The 17,343-nt window shown below is 44.2% G+C and overlaps 1 protein-coding gene across 1 annotated transcript in view; it reads left to right on the top strand.

Annotated features, from left to right (window-relative positions):
- Positions 1-17,343, top strand: part of LOC145391976 (CDAN1-interacting nuclease 1) — a 186,816-nt gene that overhangs the window by 62,602 nt on the left and 106,871 nt on the right. The window contains exon 5 of the mRNA XM_080266488.1: positions 6,180-6,259. Within this exon, the coding sequence (XP_080122614.1) occupies positions 6,180-6,259 (80 nt within the window). The remainder of the gene's footprint in view (positions 1-6,179; positions 6,260-17,343) is intronic.

The following is a 17,343-nucleotide window of genomic DNA, read 5'->3' as shown; positions in this document are numbered from 1 at the left end:
CTCATCCTCGGTCTACCCCTCCCTCTCTCTCCCTCCACCTCACCTACATACACCCTCTTAGTCAGTCTTTCATTCTCCATTCTCTCCACATGTCCAAACCACCTCAGTGTATTTCTCCTAATCTTCTCAACCACATCCACATCTACCCCACAACGTTCCTTCACTGCTTCATTCGTCAACCTGTCCCTCCACGTCACTCCACATGCTCCTCTCAAGTAACTCATTTCCACTGCTCTCACTCTTGACTTGTTCCCCTCTTGCAAGGTCCATGCCTCGCTTCCATACGTCAGGGTAGGAATCACAATACCATCATACAGTGACTTCTTAACTTCCATACTCACCTCCCTATTTCTCATCACTGCTTTCAGTGTACCAACAACCTTCCTTCCCTGCTGTACCCTTTCACGTACTTCATCCCCAAAAGTTCCATCCTTACTCATCACACTACCCAAGTACTTGAATGCACTCACATTCTCCATATCCTCACCATCCAACCTCACTGCACACTCTGTGACTTCATTCATCTCAAACACCATAACTTTACTTTTTTTTTACATTAACTTTCAGCTTCCTCCTCCTACACACTGTCCCAAATTCATTCACCAAACCTTGTAACTCCCATTCACCTTCACTCAACAATACTGTATCATCAGCAAACAGCGAGACCAGAAGCTTCCAAATCTCACCCTCATTCATTAGGGCCAGCCCCACATCCACTGCCCTACCTTGCACCTCCTTTACAACCCCATCCATATATATATTAAACAGCCATGGAGACATCACACACCCCTGTTTCAGTCCCACATTGAGATCAAAGAACTCACTCAGCTCACCATCCACTCGCATCGTAGCCCTAGCTCCCTCGTACATACTCTTCACAGCACTCAACAATTTCCCCTTCACTCCATATATTCTTAATACCTTCCACATACCTTGCCTATCTATTCTGTCATAAGCTTTCTCCAAGTCCATGAAGGCAGCATACACTTTCCTTCCCTTTTCTAGATACTTCTCCACTAAACATCTTAGGACAAATATCTGATCTACACACCCTTTTCCCTTCCTAAATCCCCCTTGTTCTTCTCCAACTAGCTCCTCTGTCATATGCCTAACCCTATCAATGAGTATTCTACCATATATTTTACCAGTCACACTAAGAAGGCAAATACCCCTATGGTTACCACATACTTCTCTCTCCCCTTTTCCTTTGTACAGAGGAACAATTATACCTGATTTCCAGTCCTCTGGAACCCTTCCCTCTTCCCAAGCCGATCTACACAACTTCCATATCCACTCCACAACAATCTCACCCCCATACCTAAGCATTTCACCATACACTCCATCAATTCCTGGGGCCTTTCCCAGTTTAATCTCGCTTCCACTACTTCCGCCCTACTGATCTCTTCCTCCCTCCTCTCATCTCTTCTTCTCCAAGCCATTCCCCAACCACTTATACTCACACTGCTCTCACTCTCTACATTCAACAAATCCTCAAAGTGCTCCTTCCATCTCCTCAATTTCTCTCTCTTCTCCACCAGCAATCCAAGCCAGAAGGAAAAAGTGGAGGAATACGGAGAGTTTTCGTTTTCGTTTTCATTTTTAAAGGCTCCAACATGCTTGCATGTGTCGGCCTTGGTCACCTAATGGCGGCTCCCCATGCTGCACGATCCATTGCAGCCTCCCTGTTCAGTCCTTTAACCCTGAGGTCACACTTAATGACCTCGTCCCATGTCTTTCTTGGTCTACCCCTCATAACCCCACCCCCATTATTAACACTTCTCACCTTCCTCACCCAATTATCATCCCCCATCCTCTCCACATGTCCAAACCATCTCAATCTACCGCTCCTCATCACAACACCAATACACTCTAGTCCCATCCTACCTCTCAAATTCCATCGTAAACCCAGCCCCTCCAGGCCTTGGACGCAGGGACGTACTGCACATCCACCTAATCATTGTCATTTCTGTACATCTGAGCCGGCGAATATCTTCCTCCTTCACTGCCCAGGTCTCACTACCATACAGCATTACACTCTTAACACATGCTGCATACAAAGACCTCTTAGCACGTACGGAGAGTCCTCTCAATGTCAGGAGAGGCAAGAGCTCCCTGAACTTCTTCCAACCACTTCTCACCCTAGCCACAGAGCTAGCTCCAGCCCCACCTCCAGCACACAACATGTCTCCCAGATAACACACTCTTCCACACACTCAAGAGATTCACCAGCAAGTTCAGTCCTTTCGTGTCTGACAATCTCCACCTGCTCACCCCGACACACCGTACACATAAAATCAGCATTATCTCGCAGTCGACCTCTGATACCACTACATCTCTTGTGCACCCATTTATCACACACACCGCACAAGATTACTTCTTACGCCCTTGTGGCAAACTGCACATGGCCACTCTCCCTTGTCTTTGACAGTACCGCCACCAACCCTAGATATCATCACTTTTGTTTTATCTGCATTTACCCTTAAACCCTTGTGCCCCATACCATCTCTCCACTTCCTAAACCTTTCCTCCGCCTCCCTTTCGTTCTCTGCAATCAACACCAAATCATCAGCATAAAACAACTCCCACGGGAGTCCGTTTCTAAAGTCACGTGAAAGGGCTTCAAGTACCATGATAAACAACATTGGACTCAAGACTGACCCCTGATGCACACCAGCATTCACAGAAAACTCATCACTCAAATCTCCATTCACTCTTACCTGGGTGTGAGCACCCACATACATTGCCATAACCACCCTAACCAGCCACTCCTCCAAGCCAAGCTTTCTCATTGCCCACTTCACCACCTCTCTAGGGACTCTGTCAAAGGCCTTTTCCAAATCAACAAAAACAAAATAAAGATCCCTTCTCCTTCCAATATATTTTTCCTGAAGCTGTCGAACAATGAATATAGCATCAGTGGTCCCCCTACCTGGCATAAACCCAAACTGCATCTCATCAATATTCACTCTTTCTCTAATCATACCTTCTAAAACTCTCTCCATTACCTTCATTATTTGATCTAAAAGCTTTATACCTCTATAATTTCCTCTTTCCAGGGCATCACCCTTCCCTTTATACACATTTACAATTACACTCTTCAGCCAATCATCTGGGACAACACACTCATAAATAATCCTATTTATCAGGTCACTGACTAAACTCACCCCTATATCACCTGAGGCCTTCAACATTTCGGCAGTCAACCCAGACACACTTGCTGCCTTCCCCACCCTCATCCTGCCTATTGCCTCACTCACAGTAGCAGTATCAATCAAAGGCCAAGGGCCAGACACAGGATCTGCTGGCTCCAAACCTTCCCTGTCCCAGTCAAACTCCTCATTCAACAACCGGTTATAATGCTCTCTCCATGGATCTCTAATATCCTCACTGTTCACCACTACCCTTCCTTCATCATTCTTCACACACTGCTCACCTATAATATCCCGATTATCCCTTTTCACTTGACCTGCCACCCTAAATATCATATTTTTCCTTTGCCCATGATTTAGGTTGTCAAGTAATAGTCTCTGTGACTCAGACTTTGCCCTGTATACCTCTCTTTTAGCCCTGCGCTTGGCAGCCAAATATTCCTCATTGCTACCTACCTTCTTCCATTCCCGGAAAAGCCTTCTTTTCTCCATAACTGCAGCTTCTACACCCTCATCCCACCACCAAGTTGCATTATGTCTTGGTGGTCCTCTTGTCCAATCGCATGTTACTTCAGTAACTCTCAAGAAATTGTTCTTGAGGGCTCTGTACTGTTCATTAACGCCTCTGTCTACAGCTCCCTGTTCAGCCACCACTCTCCTCAACACGCTATAGAAGGCATCCGTTACTACTTGGTTTTTCAGCTTCCATATTTTCCTTCTAGGTACATAAATCCTCTTTTTCATCACTTGTTCTTTAAGCACCATATCACAAATCAATAGTTTGTGCTGCTGCACACACTCCTCACTTCCTATAACTTTAACATCCCTCACTAACCTCCTATCAGCCCTCCTAACCAGAAAATAATCTATCAGACTGCTATTTCCCCCAGACTCATACATAATTAACCTACTGTCTCTTTTCCTAAAATATGTGTTGCACACAATGATATCCGTTGCCTCCCCAAACTCGGGTATCCCTTCCCCTTCTGCATTCCTTAGACCATACGCACATCCCCCATGCACTCCTTGATAACCTTGTGCTGCTTCACCTACATGACCATTTTAAGTCCCCTCCCAAAATCACTATCTCATCATCCCGCAAACCACCCACTACACATATTAAATCATCCCAAAATCTATCTTTCTCTGCTTCATCCAATCCTGCCTGTGGTGGATATGCCGATATAATCACAGCTACTCTTCTACCCAACAGAATTTTCGCTACCAATATCCTATCGCTTACTCTCAAAACATTCATGACATATTCCACCCATTTGTCCACAACCATCACATCAACACCTCCATATCCATCTGTCCTCCCCTGCCAAAACAACTTATCCACTCACTAGGTGTAGTGCTGCTCTCAGGTGACTGCCCTTTTCTCTCTCCCATCCTTCTTTCCATTCCTTCCTCCTCTGTCTTTCTTTCCTGCATTCGTTCCTCTTCCTTCTGTCTGTGAGTGACTCTACACTGAGTGACAAGCCAGTTGATTTCCTGTGCACCAAGCAACCATTTACACACTGGGTCGTAACCATATAACCAGAGTAAGGTGCCGGGTGGTTTGGTGGGTAACTAAGGAACTCCAATTGGATGGAGCCTGTGCAGGTTTATATCCAATGGATGGTTGGGATTTACTACCCACGTAATGCCATTCAGGGATGAGTGAGGCTGGTCACACTCATCTTAAATGTCAGGGCTAACGTCCCAAATCATGGGCTCCTATGCTTCTCGTAGGGCAACATAGAATTTGGTGATGGATGGATGGATGAATAGGAGCTATGATGTACCTGAGCATGATTGATCATGAGTGAAGAGTGAAAGAAAATTATCAGTGCCCTGTATAATACATTTGAGATGAGGAGAATTAGGTCCATGGGGTCTCTTTAGAAAGTATCCAACCTTAGGCTCAAAAAACAAAAATAGCTAACCTGTTGAGCTAGGACACTAATCTCCCTCAAAGTTGGTCCCTTGTGACTTGACACACATAGCCCATCATTCTTTCCACTGCCTGAAACATTTTTCTGAGTCAGTTTTCGGTCTCTCCTGCAGGTGCTTCGTCACATTCGTCATGATCTCTTCTCTTGTCTCAAGTTGGGAACCCATCAGCAGAGTTTTGAGTTTGGGGAAAAACCAGAAGTCACACAGCTATGTCTGGTGAGTACGGAGCCAGCTGGACCTGCAGAATGTTGTGCTTGGCCAAAAATTCCTGAATCAGTTGAGAAGAATGGGCTGGGGTGTTGTCATGGTGCAACTTCCAACTTGCCACTTTCCAAAGGTCAGGTTCCTTCTGCCAAAGTGCATCACGAAGACGACAGATAACATTGAGGTGGTAATGTTCGTTCGCAGTCTGACTTGGTGCATATGTGTGATGCACAACACCACGGTAATTGAAAAAAGTGTCAACATGCATTTCATCTTGGTGCAGACCTGTCGTACCCTTTTTTGTTTGATGCAACTCTGCATGCTTCCACTGGGATAACTGTGCTGTGGTTTCTGGGTTGTACCTGTATACCCAAATCTCGTCTCCAGTGATAACAGTCTTCAGAAAGTTTAGATCGTGTTTTGCAAACTCCAACATGTCTTGAGCAACGTTCATCCAAGAGAAGAGATCATGATGAATGTGACGAAGCACCTGCTGGAAGTACCAAAAACCAACTTTGAAAAATGTTTCAGGCAGTGGGAAGAATGCTGGGCTACATGTGTGAAGTCAGAAAGGGCCTACTTTGAGGGGGATTAGTGCCCTAGCTCAACAGGTTAGCTGTTTATTATTTTAGAGCCTAAGGTCAGATACTTTCTGAGCAGACCATGTATAATGAGATAATATTACAAGAAAGAAAAGTTTATTTACTGAAATAGATTGAAAGATTACAGATGACAGAAAATCATAACTTGAAGCCTGTTGCAACTTTTTAGATAAGCTGTCAGTGTCATCAGGAAACTGATGAGTGATTTGTTTTGGTATTCTTAATTGCTTCTGTCTGTTCTACAGTATATGTTGTTTTGTACATAGTATTATTTTCTGTTTTACAGTCAGCAAGTCACAAGTTAATGCTTTGCTGCGAGACACTACATTGATAGAAGACAGAGACCTCAGCTTTGAAGTTTATTTGGTAAGAGATACTGCATTATATTGTGAGAATTATAATACTATAGTGAACAATTAGCCAGTGCAGTTGTACTAAAAGTTTGGCATTCTTTGTGTATTACTGTAGCTGTTAATTGTTTTAAATACAGTACTCACATGATCTGCTCACACAGAACAGACTTGTAACATGGTGATAGCTAATGACAGTAAGTCCAGCCCACTTGGGATGTGTTGTGCTCTCTAGTTGAGTGATTGGCTAACAATAGGACATTGTGTATTGTGTGTACAGTAATCCCTCTACTTTCCGGACGCCCACTTTCCGGACATCCCCACTTACTGGACATTGTGGGCCTGGACCATCGGATCCGAAAATGGCCCAAAAAAGAAAAAAATCCCAAAAAAATCCCCCCCAAAATCCGAATTTTTTCCCACCTGTAATTTGAACTTGCCACGCGGCGCCAAACAGCTGCTTACACCATGGCCCCTTCACTTTTTCCTTCCTCCCCCCTCCCCCCGTCCCTGTCAGGGTTGCCGTTTGTTATTTTTCATTACCAAATGTGGGCCTATTTGGTAATGAAAAATTTGTTTCGTAATGAATCAGATTAATGCATTACCATCGGATTTTTCACATGTATGAGGATACACAGGAGGGAGATGGTGGATTGTTTGCTCTCTCTGATTAATCTGCTACCCTACATAGCGTGAAAATAATCAACATGGTGTTAATTATAAGGAGAGTGATTACATGTATTTCCACTTGTATATATAATTAGTGAAGAATAAATGCTAGCTTTACAAATTTGGTAATGAAAAGTTAAATTTGGTAATGAAAGTTGAGGAGATTGGTAATGTGGCCGTTGCGATCTGGCAACTCTGTTTCTCCGACATCAACAGTTACTCTCTAACTTCGATTGTAAATAGACACTGGAAGCCACACGTGCTCGTTTTTTGTGAATAAACAGTGAATATACTGCAATACCTCACCTCTAGACCACATGGGAATTTACAGTGTTGTGCAGTGTTAAGAAATTTGAACTTAGAATGCAAAGGATCAACTGTAGAGTGCAAATTGGCAGTTTATCTGGCGGTTAGAACTGCAGTGGTGCAGTTAAGAACAATGTTCAGTGTTAAACAATTATAACTCACAGTGCAAAGAATTAAGTGCAGCACAACACTGGATTACTGTACGTGCTGGAAGAGCATTTTCACCAATGCCAAAACCTTAGAAAGGCAGCCACAAACGTGATGTAAGTACCCTGGCTGAGGTACAGTCACTTCTAATTCCTCATTCTTTGGTTCCATTTCATTTATTTCATGCTTTATGACCATTATTGGTGTGAATAGGGTCTTAAATAGGTTTAAATAGGTGCTATGCATGTCCGGTAGGGAGTTTTTTAGGTGGCTTTCAAAGTTAGGCTGGGTCAGGGTCTATAAGTACCAGTCCAGGAGGCTGGTGCCCACTATCTGGACAGGACCACTTTCTGGACGTGTCTTTGGTTCTATTACGTCAGATAGTGGAGGTTTTATATTTTGTACATATATTGTCCGTAGTATTTCCTTGTATAGTATGTGTTTGTATGGAGTGAGGATGGGCATTGCCACTTTACAGTCTAGTCTACTGAGATACACTTTATTTGACTTTTTGAAATTGTGTTTGCAAGCTATTTTGTAGATGAAAGTTTTGCATTGAGTAGAAAGCTGGGTACAGGGTTATTGATGGTATTATAGTTATCTGAGTGTGGTAGAGGTTCTAGTGTGGAATTGCCTGTGCTGGTGATGGAATGTTGGTGTAGTGTCATTCTTGGGTAGTTTTTTTCTGGATGTGACTGTAATAAGGTGTAGAGGGTACAGTAAAAGTCCAATTATTCATCATCCAATTTTCCAGCAAATCCGACATTTCGGCAGTTTTGAGAAATAGTCTCATTTACAAAAGTCTCTGATTGTTCAGCATATATTCCAATTTTTTTCGTCAGTCTTGAAATTTTCCATGAGGCCTGCCAGCTAGCTACCCACCTTAGTGAGTGAGATGGTGGAAGTGACAGAACGAGTCTACCACTGCCGTGAAGCTCAGAGGCAAGCTCTTTCTCCCATAGCATAAAGAGAGGACAATCGTGTAGTGATCTAGCATGAGAAAGAGAATTTGTTTCGTCATTCTTCCGCCATTCTTCTGAGTTGTTACCGTGCTGCTGCCGACTTCTCTCGATTCGTGCGTGTGCTTTGTGAACTTTGTACCGTAATATATCTGAGATTTCTATTCAAGTGTGTTGTAAACACCATAACATCATAGTGGAGCTTTGTAGCATCCAAGTGGACCAGCCATGTGTTGTGAACATTGTAACCATCTGCGTGCTTTGAAAATGGCCTCCATGAGTGGAAAGTTAACTGGTGTTAGCAAGAAGCGTACGCATAAGGTGTTGTCTATTGCCCAGAAAATTGAGCTGTTGAAAAAATTAGAGGCTGGTATGAGTAGGAAGTGGATAATGGAGGAGTTCAATGTAAGCTCCTCTACCATCTACGATATTAAGAAACAAAAGAACAATCTGTTTAAATTTGTTTCTTAGGCCCCCGGTATAACCCAGAGGAAAGCAGTGAAAAAAGCAAAGTTAAGTGAACTGGATGAAGTGCTGCATAGGTGGTTTGTGGCACAGTGTTCAGAAGGGAAGCCTGTTTCGGGGCCTCTCATCATAGAAAAAGCCAAAATGTTCTATGCTGAGGTGAAGATAACAGAACCATGTGGTTTCTTTGATGGGTGGCTGAGAAATTTCAAGAGTTGGCGTGGCATCAGGAAGCTGAATGTGAGTGGTGAATCAATGTTTGCCGATGCTAATGCCGCCGAGAAGTATGGTGAGACTTTCTGTAATCTCATAAAAGACCATGAGCTTCAGCCTTGCCAGATATATAACGCTGATGAGACAGGCATTTTTTATAAGAGCATCCCTGAAAAGACTCTAGCAGGGGCAGGGGAAAAGGCAGCCAAAGGATTTAAACGGAACAAGGAATGATTAACGATGTTAATGTGTTCAAATGCCTCAGGAACACACAAGCTGAAGCTTTTTATCATGGGGAAATATAAGCACCCGAGAGCATTGAAAAATGTCCAGCATTTACCAGTTTGGTATGATGCACAAGGAAATGCCTGGATGACTGCAGCAGCTTTTTCGTACTGGTTCCACCACCACTTTGTTCCATCAGTGAAAACTAATTTGTCGAAAGAGGGTTTGCCTACTGACTCTAAGGTCATCCTCCATCTGGACAACTGCAGGGCTCATCCTCCTGCCAGTGAATTAGTGAGTGGGAACATTTTTGTTGTGAGTCTGCCCCCAGTGTGACATCATTAATTCAGTCAGTGGACCAGGGAGTCATCCAGAAAATCAAGACTTCTTACTGTGTTGCTTTTGCTGGACAGCCGTTGAATTCCACACTTCCAGTGCATGAATTCCAAAAGCAGTTCACCATCAAAGATGCACTATTCATGGTTGCCCTGGCCTGGCAAGATGTGGAGCAAGGAACTTTACAAAGATGCTGGAGAAAGCTGTGGCTAGGTGCAATGTTCCAGGAGGAACAGGATAACACAGAGGTGTTTGGTGGCTTTAGGAACAAGAGGTTAAGTAACAAAAAAAATAATATGCAAATTGTTCGTGGTGCCCCACAGTCCCATACCCTAAGCTCATTGACCGATGATGACATTGCTGAGTGGGTGGAGCAAGACACTGATACACCAGTTGTTCAAGAGCTGACCAATGAGCAACTAATTATGAATGTGACAAATCCTGAGGCTATGGAGGTCCAGGAGGTTGAAAGTGATGGTGGAATGGAGGAAGATGAGCAGGATAAGGTCACCTGGAAGGAAGCAGCAGAGGCCTATGAAAAATTGTTACGATTTGTTGAGGGCTCATCTCATTTTAACAGTGGTTAAGTGATGCAGTATCACATCATGTTCAGGGACTTCCAGACTAAAAGGGCAGCATCTGTGAAGCAGGCAACCTTATTTGACCTCTTTAAAAAAGCTGCCAAGAAAGCTACATCCTCTGCTGCTCCCTCCTCTTCATCACCAACAGCAGTCTCTGAACCTCAAGCTCTACTGCCGCAGCAACAGGGAAAAGTGTCCTTAGAGCCTGTTGCAGGGCCCTCTACTGCTGGGACTTCTCCAAGCAGTTGCAGACTCCAATCAACCCCTTCCATTGTACATGTGTAAATACCCGGTACTTAACCTACTATAAGTTTAGGTAAGTGCTTGAGAACTTGTTGGCCTACTGTGCCATTATACTTTTATATGCTCATTAATTTCTTTGTTTTTCATATTCAGGTATAGTACTGTATTCATTACAGTATTGTACAGTATCATACAGTATACAGTACTCTCTCCAAACATACTTGTAATATGAGTAGTGATGATAGTGTTCACCAATACAGTGGGGCACCAATTTTCGCGCCTAATTGGGTCCAAAAATAATGCGCGAAAGTGGAATTAGCGAAAGTTGGGGCATTGTCTTTATGGCAAAAAGGCTAATTGGTTCCCGGTTATCCTAAAGTAACATCAGATTTTCATTTTCACTTGCAATACAGTACATCAAATCACTATTGTACATTGCATTGTGAGATACAAACAATAAAAACTGTACAGTACACATTATATGAGGAGAAACATACCACAGAGACCAGGTTGAGGTGTTTAATGGATGTTGGGGGTAAGTATGCAAGGCGCCATTTCTTCACTCCAACACGATACTCTCTTTTAGCCTTGGCCTTTCCTCCCGACTTTGAATGTCCCGGCCACTTTTTATCACCACCACTGCCTCCCGGCCCTCCCCCCACACCACCAGGCTCTCCCCCCACATCACCAGGCCCTTTTCCCACACTACCAGGTATAGTAGAGGCCATTGAACCATGAGAATCCAACACAATGGAGCTAGCACGCTCGTACACAATGGCGGGAATGGGTGGACAGAGTGTTGACATGACGTCATTCAAGATGGCGGTGGGTTGCGGGCGGGCGGTGCAGGAAATTCAAAGTTCAAAATATTGTCCCAAACCCAAAATTTGTGCGCGAAAATCGATTTTTTTCAAGCGAAAGTGGAAGTTAGGGAATATTTGGTGCATGCCGCGAAAGTGGATTCCGCGAATCCTGCTGTAGCGAAAGTTGGTGCACTACTGTACATAAAAGGTACTGAGTGAGTAGGGTTTTTGATTATTCGGCAAATTTGATTTTTCGACACTAGCCTGATCCCATAGATGCCAGTAAATTGGACTTCTACTGTATATAGATTATGGTGACCGTATACCTGTATTTGAGATGAGCATAGCAGGGGTGTTAGTTTTCTGTTGATTGTCATTGTCGGGTTGTCCCACTGTCAGCTGGTCACTCGCCAGTTTCCATGCTGGCTGCATCTGTCTATTTACTTTGTTTCTCTTATGACTCAGTGGTTGATTGGTGTTACAGACTATCTGTCTGTCTATCTATCTATTGCTAGACACCTTAATCCCGTACGGGGTGGCCACAAACAAATTGCCTCCACGTTGCCCTGTCCCCCACCGTTTCACTGCCCTTCTTCCAGCTCACACCCCCCTCCTTTATAAACCTCTCCATGCCATCCCTCCATTTCATCCTTGGCCTCCCCCTCCTTCTCTCCCCCTCCAGCTCACTCATATACACTCTTCATGTCAGTCTCTCACTCTCCATCCTCTCCATATGCCCAAACCACCTTAATGTGTTTCTCCTAACGCTTCCTATCACATCCACATCACACCACAGCGCTCCTTCACATCCTCTTTTGTCAGTCTGTCTCTCTATGTGACTCCACATGCTCCTCTCAAATAACACAGACATACTGTAAGCTAGAAATTGGCAGCTCTGTGCATATGTTCCATGGACCAGTGTTGTCCATCACCTTTCTGTCTAGTGCTGAAGAGGAACCCACACATTGTGGTGCTGTGAACCCATTTGAAGCAGCTGCAGCATCCATCAAAAAGACAAACCTCCTATTTCCCTGCACCTCGTTGTGGGAACGATTCTGTCCCAACCCCAGGGAAGTGCTGTCCACCATAAGGGGATGCTGGTTTCCTGCATGGTGTACATACTTTACTATACCTGTAGGATGCTCCCAAAAGGACAGTTGCTTGCATATGGTTGGCAGGTCTGCTCAGCCAGACTGACTGGGGTTAAGCAACAACAACAGCAGCATCCATTCTCTCTTCCCCATCATCTCACTGTAAACTTGTGCTCACTTCCACCCTCTTTTGGCATATGTTTTGCTTTTCATTGAATTGCCACTTATGGATTTTGTTTTGTGTACTGATTGGAGGTAACTGGTTATTGTTGCTGAGGGTACAGAAAAGGCAGCCCTCATTATATGTCAAGGGGAGGTTAAAAAATATCACATCTTTGTCCTTACTGTGTGGCATAAATTGGAGGAACTGGAAATCGGCTTTATAGGTGGCATTGAAATATTAATTTGCAGTGTTTCTGTAATTTACTGTGTAATTAACAGGAAAAAAAGGAAAGGGGGACAAAAGTGACATGCAGTGAAGTCTTGCTTGCTTTAGTAACGTGGACATTGGGAGTTGTTATGTACATATTGTGTTTCTTTTAGCAGGTGTTCTATGAGTGATGGTTTGCATCCAGTGATGATATCTGTGAATCTGTCTGTCTATAGCCAAACCTCTTCATTCCAGAGGGGTTGGCCACAAACAGCATATTCCATTGTCCTGTAACATCAGGATTCCCCTCTGTAGTGGCACACTATTTGCTCCATCTTATCTGTGATCTCCCTTTCCCTTCTCTATCTCTGCCTTCCCCGCATACATTCTCCTGATCAGACTTACAGTCCATTCCCTCTATTTCTGTCGTAAGTGGAGAGATATGATGTATTTCCCCTAGTTTACAGTACCAGTTGTGTGGATGTTGCCAAATTTGGCCTAGAAAAGGAGGGGCCTGAGCACCACCACTCCAGCTTTGAGATATGTAGACCAGTATGGAGTTATGATCTTGCTATATTAACCCAGACATCAAGTATGTCTCTGCTCAGAACTGTGCTAAGTGTGTCTTTTGCACTACTAAAAGTAATTTCGTTTGTACTAAATGCTCTGAGTTCTGTGACTGAAATTCTTCCTGCTCCTTCTGATAGCTTTGCCTCAAACAATTTTACTTCATCATCCTTCCCTCTTCATTTCCACTCTGATGGCTTTGTATATGTTTCTTCTCCTGGTAAAGCAGAACTCTTCACTCAGACTCTCTGGTCCAATTCTGCGTTAGATTATTCCAGTGCTGTTCCTCCATCACTTCCCCCTTCTGACTTTCTCATGACATTAAAATTTCATCAACTGATATATCCTGGAATGTGAGGCCTAGGGGGGCTTGGTTTACGATGGAAGAGTTAAGAGGAAAGATGGGACTGGAGTGTATTGGTTTTGTGATGAGGAAAGGTAGATTGAGATGGTTTGGGCATGTGGAGAGGATGGGGAATGTAGTTTGGTGCAGAAAGTGAGAAGTATTAACGTTGGGGTAGGGTTGTGTGAGGCAAACTGAAATAGACCTGGGACAAGGGCATAGAGTGTGACCTCAAGGATAAGGGACTGAATAGGGAAGTTGCCAGAGACTGATGTGTGGGAAGGCTCCCCACAGTCAGATATTCTCAGTAAGGTGGAGTCAGAGACTTTTTATCTCATTAACTCTCTTCCTCTTATTGGCTCCCTTCAAGCTATGTCTCATCACTGCTGCGTTGCATCTTTATCTAATTTCTGTCACTGCATTAACGATCACTGCTTCTTTGAACTGCCTTCTTGCGTCCCTCTACCACTACAGCAAGTGCGTAGCGATGTCAGGACACTAAAATATCATAACACATTACATAATAGGTAGTTTTTTTTTTTTTTTTTTTTTTTTTTAATGCGAGGAAGAAGGAACCAAAGGCCATGAGCCCGCAGTAACAGTTCCCTCCAAGAGAAAAACAAAATACAATAGAGAGCCAAATTCAAGATCCGATCATTTTGAGATGCCTGGACACACTGCGTTTGAAAGACTGGAGATCATAGGCAGCAGAAAATACAGACAGAGGGAGACAGTTCCAGAGCTGACCTGTTGCATAAATGAAAGACTGGGAGTAACGGTTAACTCTTGCATTAGAGAATTGGACAGAAAAGGGATGAGAGTTTGCTGCCAGACGGGTGCTACGCGCCCGTCGTAGAGGTGGAGGAATGCAAGCAGACAGTTCAGAGGAGCAGTGACCATTAAAGTAGCGATAGAAAAGAGATAAAGATGCAACAGAGCGGCAAAGAGACAGAGGTTGAAGGGAGTCAGTAAGAGGGAGAGAGTTAATGAGACGAAAAGCCTTTGACTCCACCCTATTGAGAAGAGCTGTATGTGGGGAGCCTCCCCACACATGAGAGTTGTACTCCACACAGGGGTGGATAAAACCCCTGTATAGAGTCAACAATTGTGCAGGGGTAAAGAAAGAGCGGAGTCGGCTTAGCACACCCAATCTCTTGGAAGCAGATTTTACAAGAGATGTAATATGATTTTTCCAAGATAAGTCCCGAGTAAATGAAACCCCAAGCATGTTCAAGGATGATGCAGGATTAAGCTGAATATTATTAAACATTAATGGGTATACCTGTGGAAGATTTTGTCGGGTTGATAGGTGTAAGAACTGAGTCTTAGATGCATTAAAGACAACCATATTATTTTTACCCCAGTCAGAGATACGAGCCAAGTCAGACATTAGGTGTGCCATAGCCTCATCCCTTGTTTGTTGAAGTAACTGTTGAGATGGGCGTTGCGGGAACCGAATGGAAAGGTGAAGGGTGGAGTCATCAGCGTATGAGTGGATAGGGTTAGATGTACAGCTTAGAAGATCATTGATGAATAAAAGGAAGAGAGTTGGTGATAGGACAGAGCCCTGAGGAACACCACTGTTGATAGATCTAGAAGAAGAACGATGGCCGTCTACAACAGCGGCTATAGAACGACCAGAAAGGAAACTAACGATGAAGGCACAGATAGAAGGATAGAAACCGTAGGAGGGCAGTTTGGAAATTAAAGATTTATGCCAGACTCGATCGAAAGCCTTTGAGATGTCAAGTGCAATGGCAAAGCTTTCGCCAAAGTCCCGAAAGGAGGATGACCAGGAGTCTGAAAGGTAGGTGAGAAGATCGCCAGTGGAGCGTCCCTGACGGAACCCGTACTGACGATCGGAAAGAAGGTTGTGATAGGAAAGATGCCTTAAAATTTTTCTTTTAAGAATTGACTCGAAAACTTTTGAAATACAGGATGTTAAAGCAATTGGACGATAGTTGGAGGGTTGGGAATGGTCACCCTTCTTTGGGAGTGGCTGAATGAGAGCAAACTTCCAGCAAGAAGGAAAGGTACAAGTTGACAGACAAAGGCGAAAGAGTTTGCCTAGGCAGGGTGTAAGCACAGAAGCACAGTTCTTGAGAACAACAGGAGGGACCCCATCAGGCCCATATGCCTTATTAGTACTGAGGCCAGTGATGGCAGAAAATACATCAACTGAAGAAATTTTAATGTCAGCCATGAGGAAGTCAGAGGGGGGAAGTGATGGAGGAACAGCACCGGAATCGTCTAAGGTGGAATTGGAGGAGAAAGTCTGTGCGAAGAGATCTGCTTTATCAGTAGAAGAAATAGCTACAGAACCATCAGAGTAGAAAAGAGGAGGGAAGGATGATGAGGTAAAGTTGTTAGAAAGATTTTTGGCAAGGTGCCAGAATGAGCGGGAAGAATTCGAGTTGGAGAGTTGAGAGCATTTAGTATGGATGAAATTATTTTTAGTAGAGCGAAGAACAGACTTAGCACGATTCCGGGCAGAAACGTAAAGACGATGTGATTCAGGGGTGGGTTGGCTCCGGTACCTTTTGTAGGCCTTCTCCTTGTTGCGGACAGCATTAGAACAAGCGTGATTAAACCAAGGCTTTCTTGCGTTAGTCAGAGGATATGAGAAAGGAATGTATGCATCCATGCCCGAGAGAATAACCTCTGTAATGCGCAAGGCACACTCAGATGGCTCACAGCCATGGAAGCAATAATCATTCCAGGGAAAATCAAACAAGTACTGCCTGAGGGCCTCCCATTCCGCGGCTCCAAAATGCCACAGACGACGCTTCCCTGGAGGGTCCACAGGCCGTACCAGAGTGATAGGACAGGTTAAGGTAATGAGGTTGTGATCGGGGGAGCCCAACGGAGAGAAAAGATTAACAGAGTAAGCAGAAGGATTAGTTGTGAGGAAGAGGTCAAGTATGTTGGAGCTCTCTCCAAGGCGGTCAGGGATACGGGTAGGGTGCTGTACAAGCTGCTCTAGGTCATTAAGGATAGAAAAGATGTAGGCTTGTTCACCAGGTGGATCCGTGAAAGGAGAGGAGAGCCAAAGATGGTGGTGAACATTGAAATCTCCAAGAATGGAGATTTCAGAGAAAGGAGAAATGGACAGAATGTGTTCCATCGTAGAAGTAAGATAGTCGAAGAAAATTTGATAGTCAGTGGAATTAGGGGATAAGTAAACAGCACAGATATATTTAGTCAGAGAATGACAGGAAAGCCGAAGCCAGAGTGTGGAGAATTCAGAAGAATCAAGTTCAGGAACACGAGAGCAAGATAAGTCGTTGCGTATGTATACACAACAGCCACCTTTGGCTTTGAAATGAGTATAGAGAAAGTAGGAGGATACAGAAAAGGGTTTGCTGTCAGTTGCCTCAGACAACTGAGTCTCCGTTAGAAAAAGGTGAGGTTTAGAGGAGGAGAGGTGGTGCTCAACAGAGCGAAAGTTAGATGAAAGGCCGCGAATGTTGCAGAAATGAAGAAGAAGAGAGTCAGACAGTGGTTCCAGGCACCTCGAGTCGTCACCGGGAGAGGGGCAGATGGCGGGGGCATTTATGGTCCCCCCCCCTGGGGACTCCGAGGCTTGGTGAATCGACGCCATTATGGTGAATTTTGAATAGGAAGTGTAGTGTGTACTGTGCATGTAGTTTGGTGAAGATAGTTAGAGAAATTTGTACTGGAGAGCATGCTGGCCTACTCTCTGTGTAACTGAGACACTGAAAAAGTTCAGCAAAGGGGGATGGTCAGGAACTAGTCCTGAGGGCTGATGAAACAGCAGCTCC

This window comes from Coenobita brevimanus, chromosome 20, assembly GCF_032717465.1.
Source record: "Coenobita brevimanus isolate Jiangsu-jjx chromosome 20, ASM3271746v2, whole genome shotgun sequence".
Classification (NCBI taxonomy): Eukaryota; Metazoa; Arthropoda; class Malacostraca; order Decapoda; family Coenobitidae; genus Coenobita; species Coenobita brevimanus.
The sequence above is the reverse complement of the archived record's forward strand: the minus strand, read 5'-3'. Positions and strand labels throughout refer to the sequence as shown.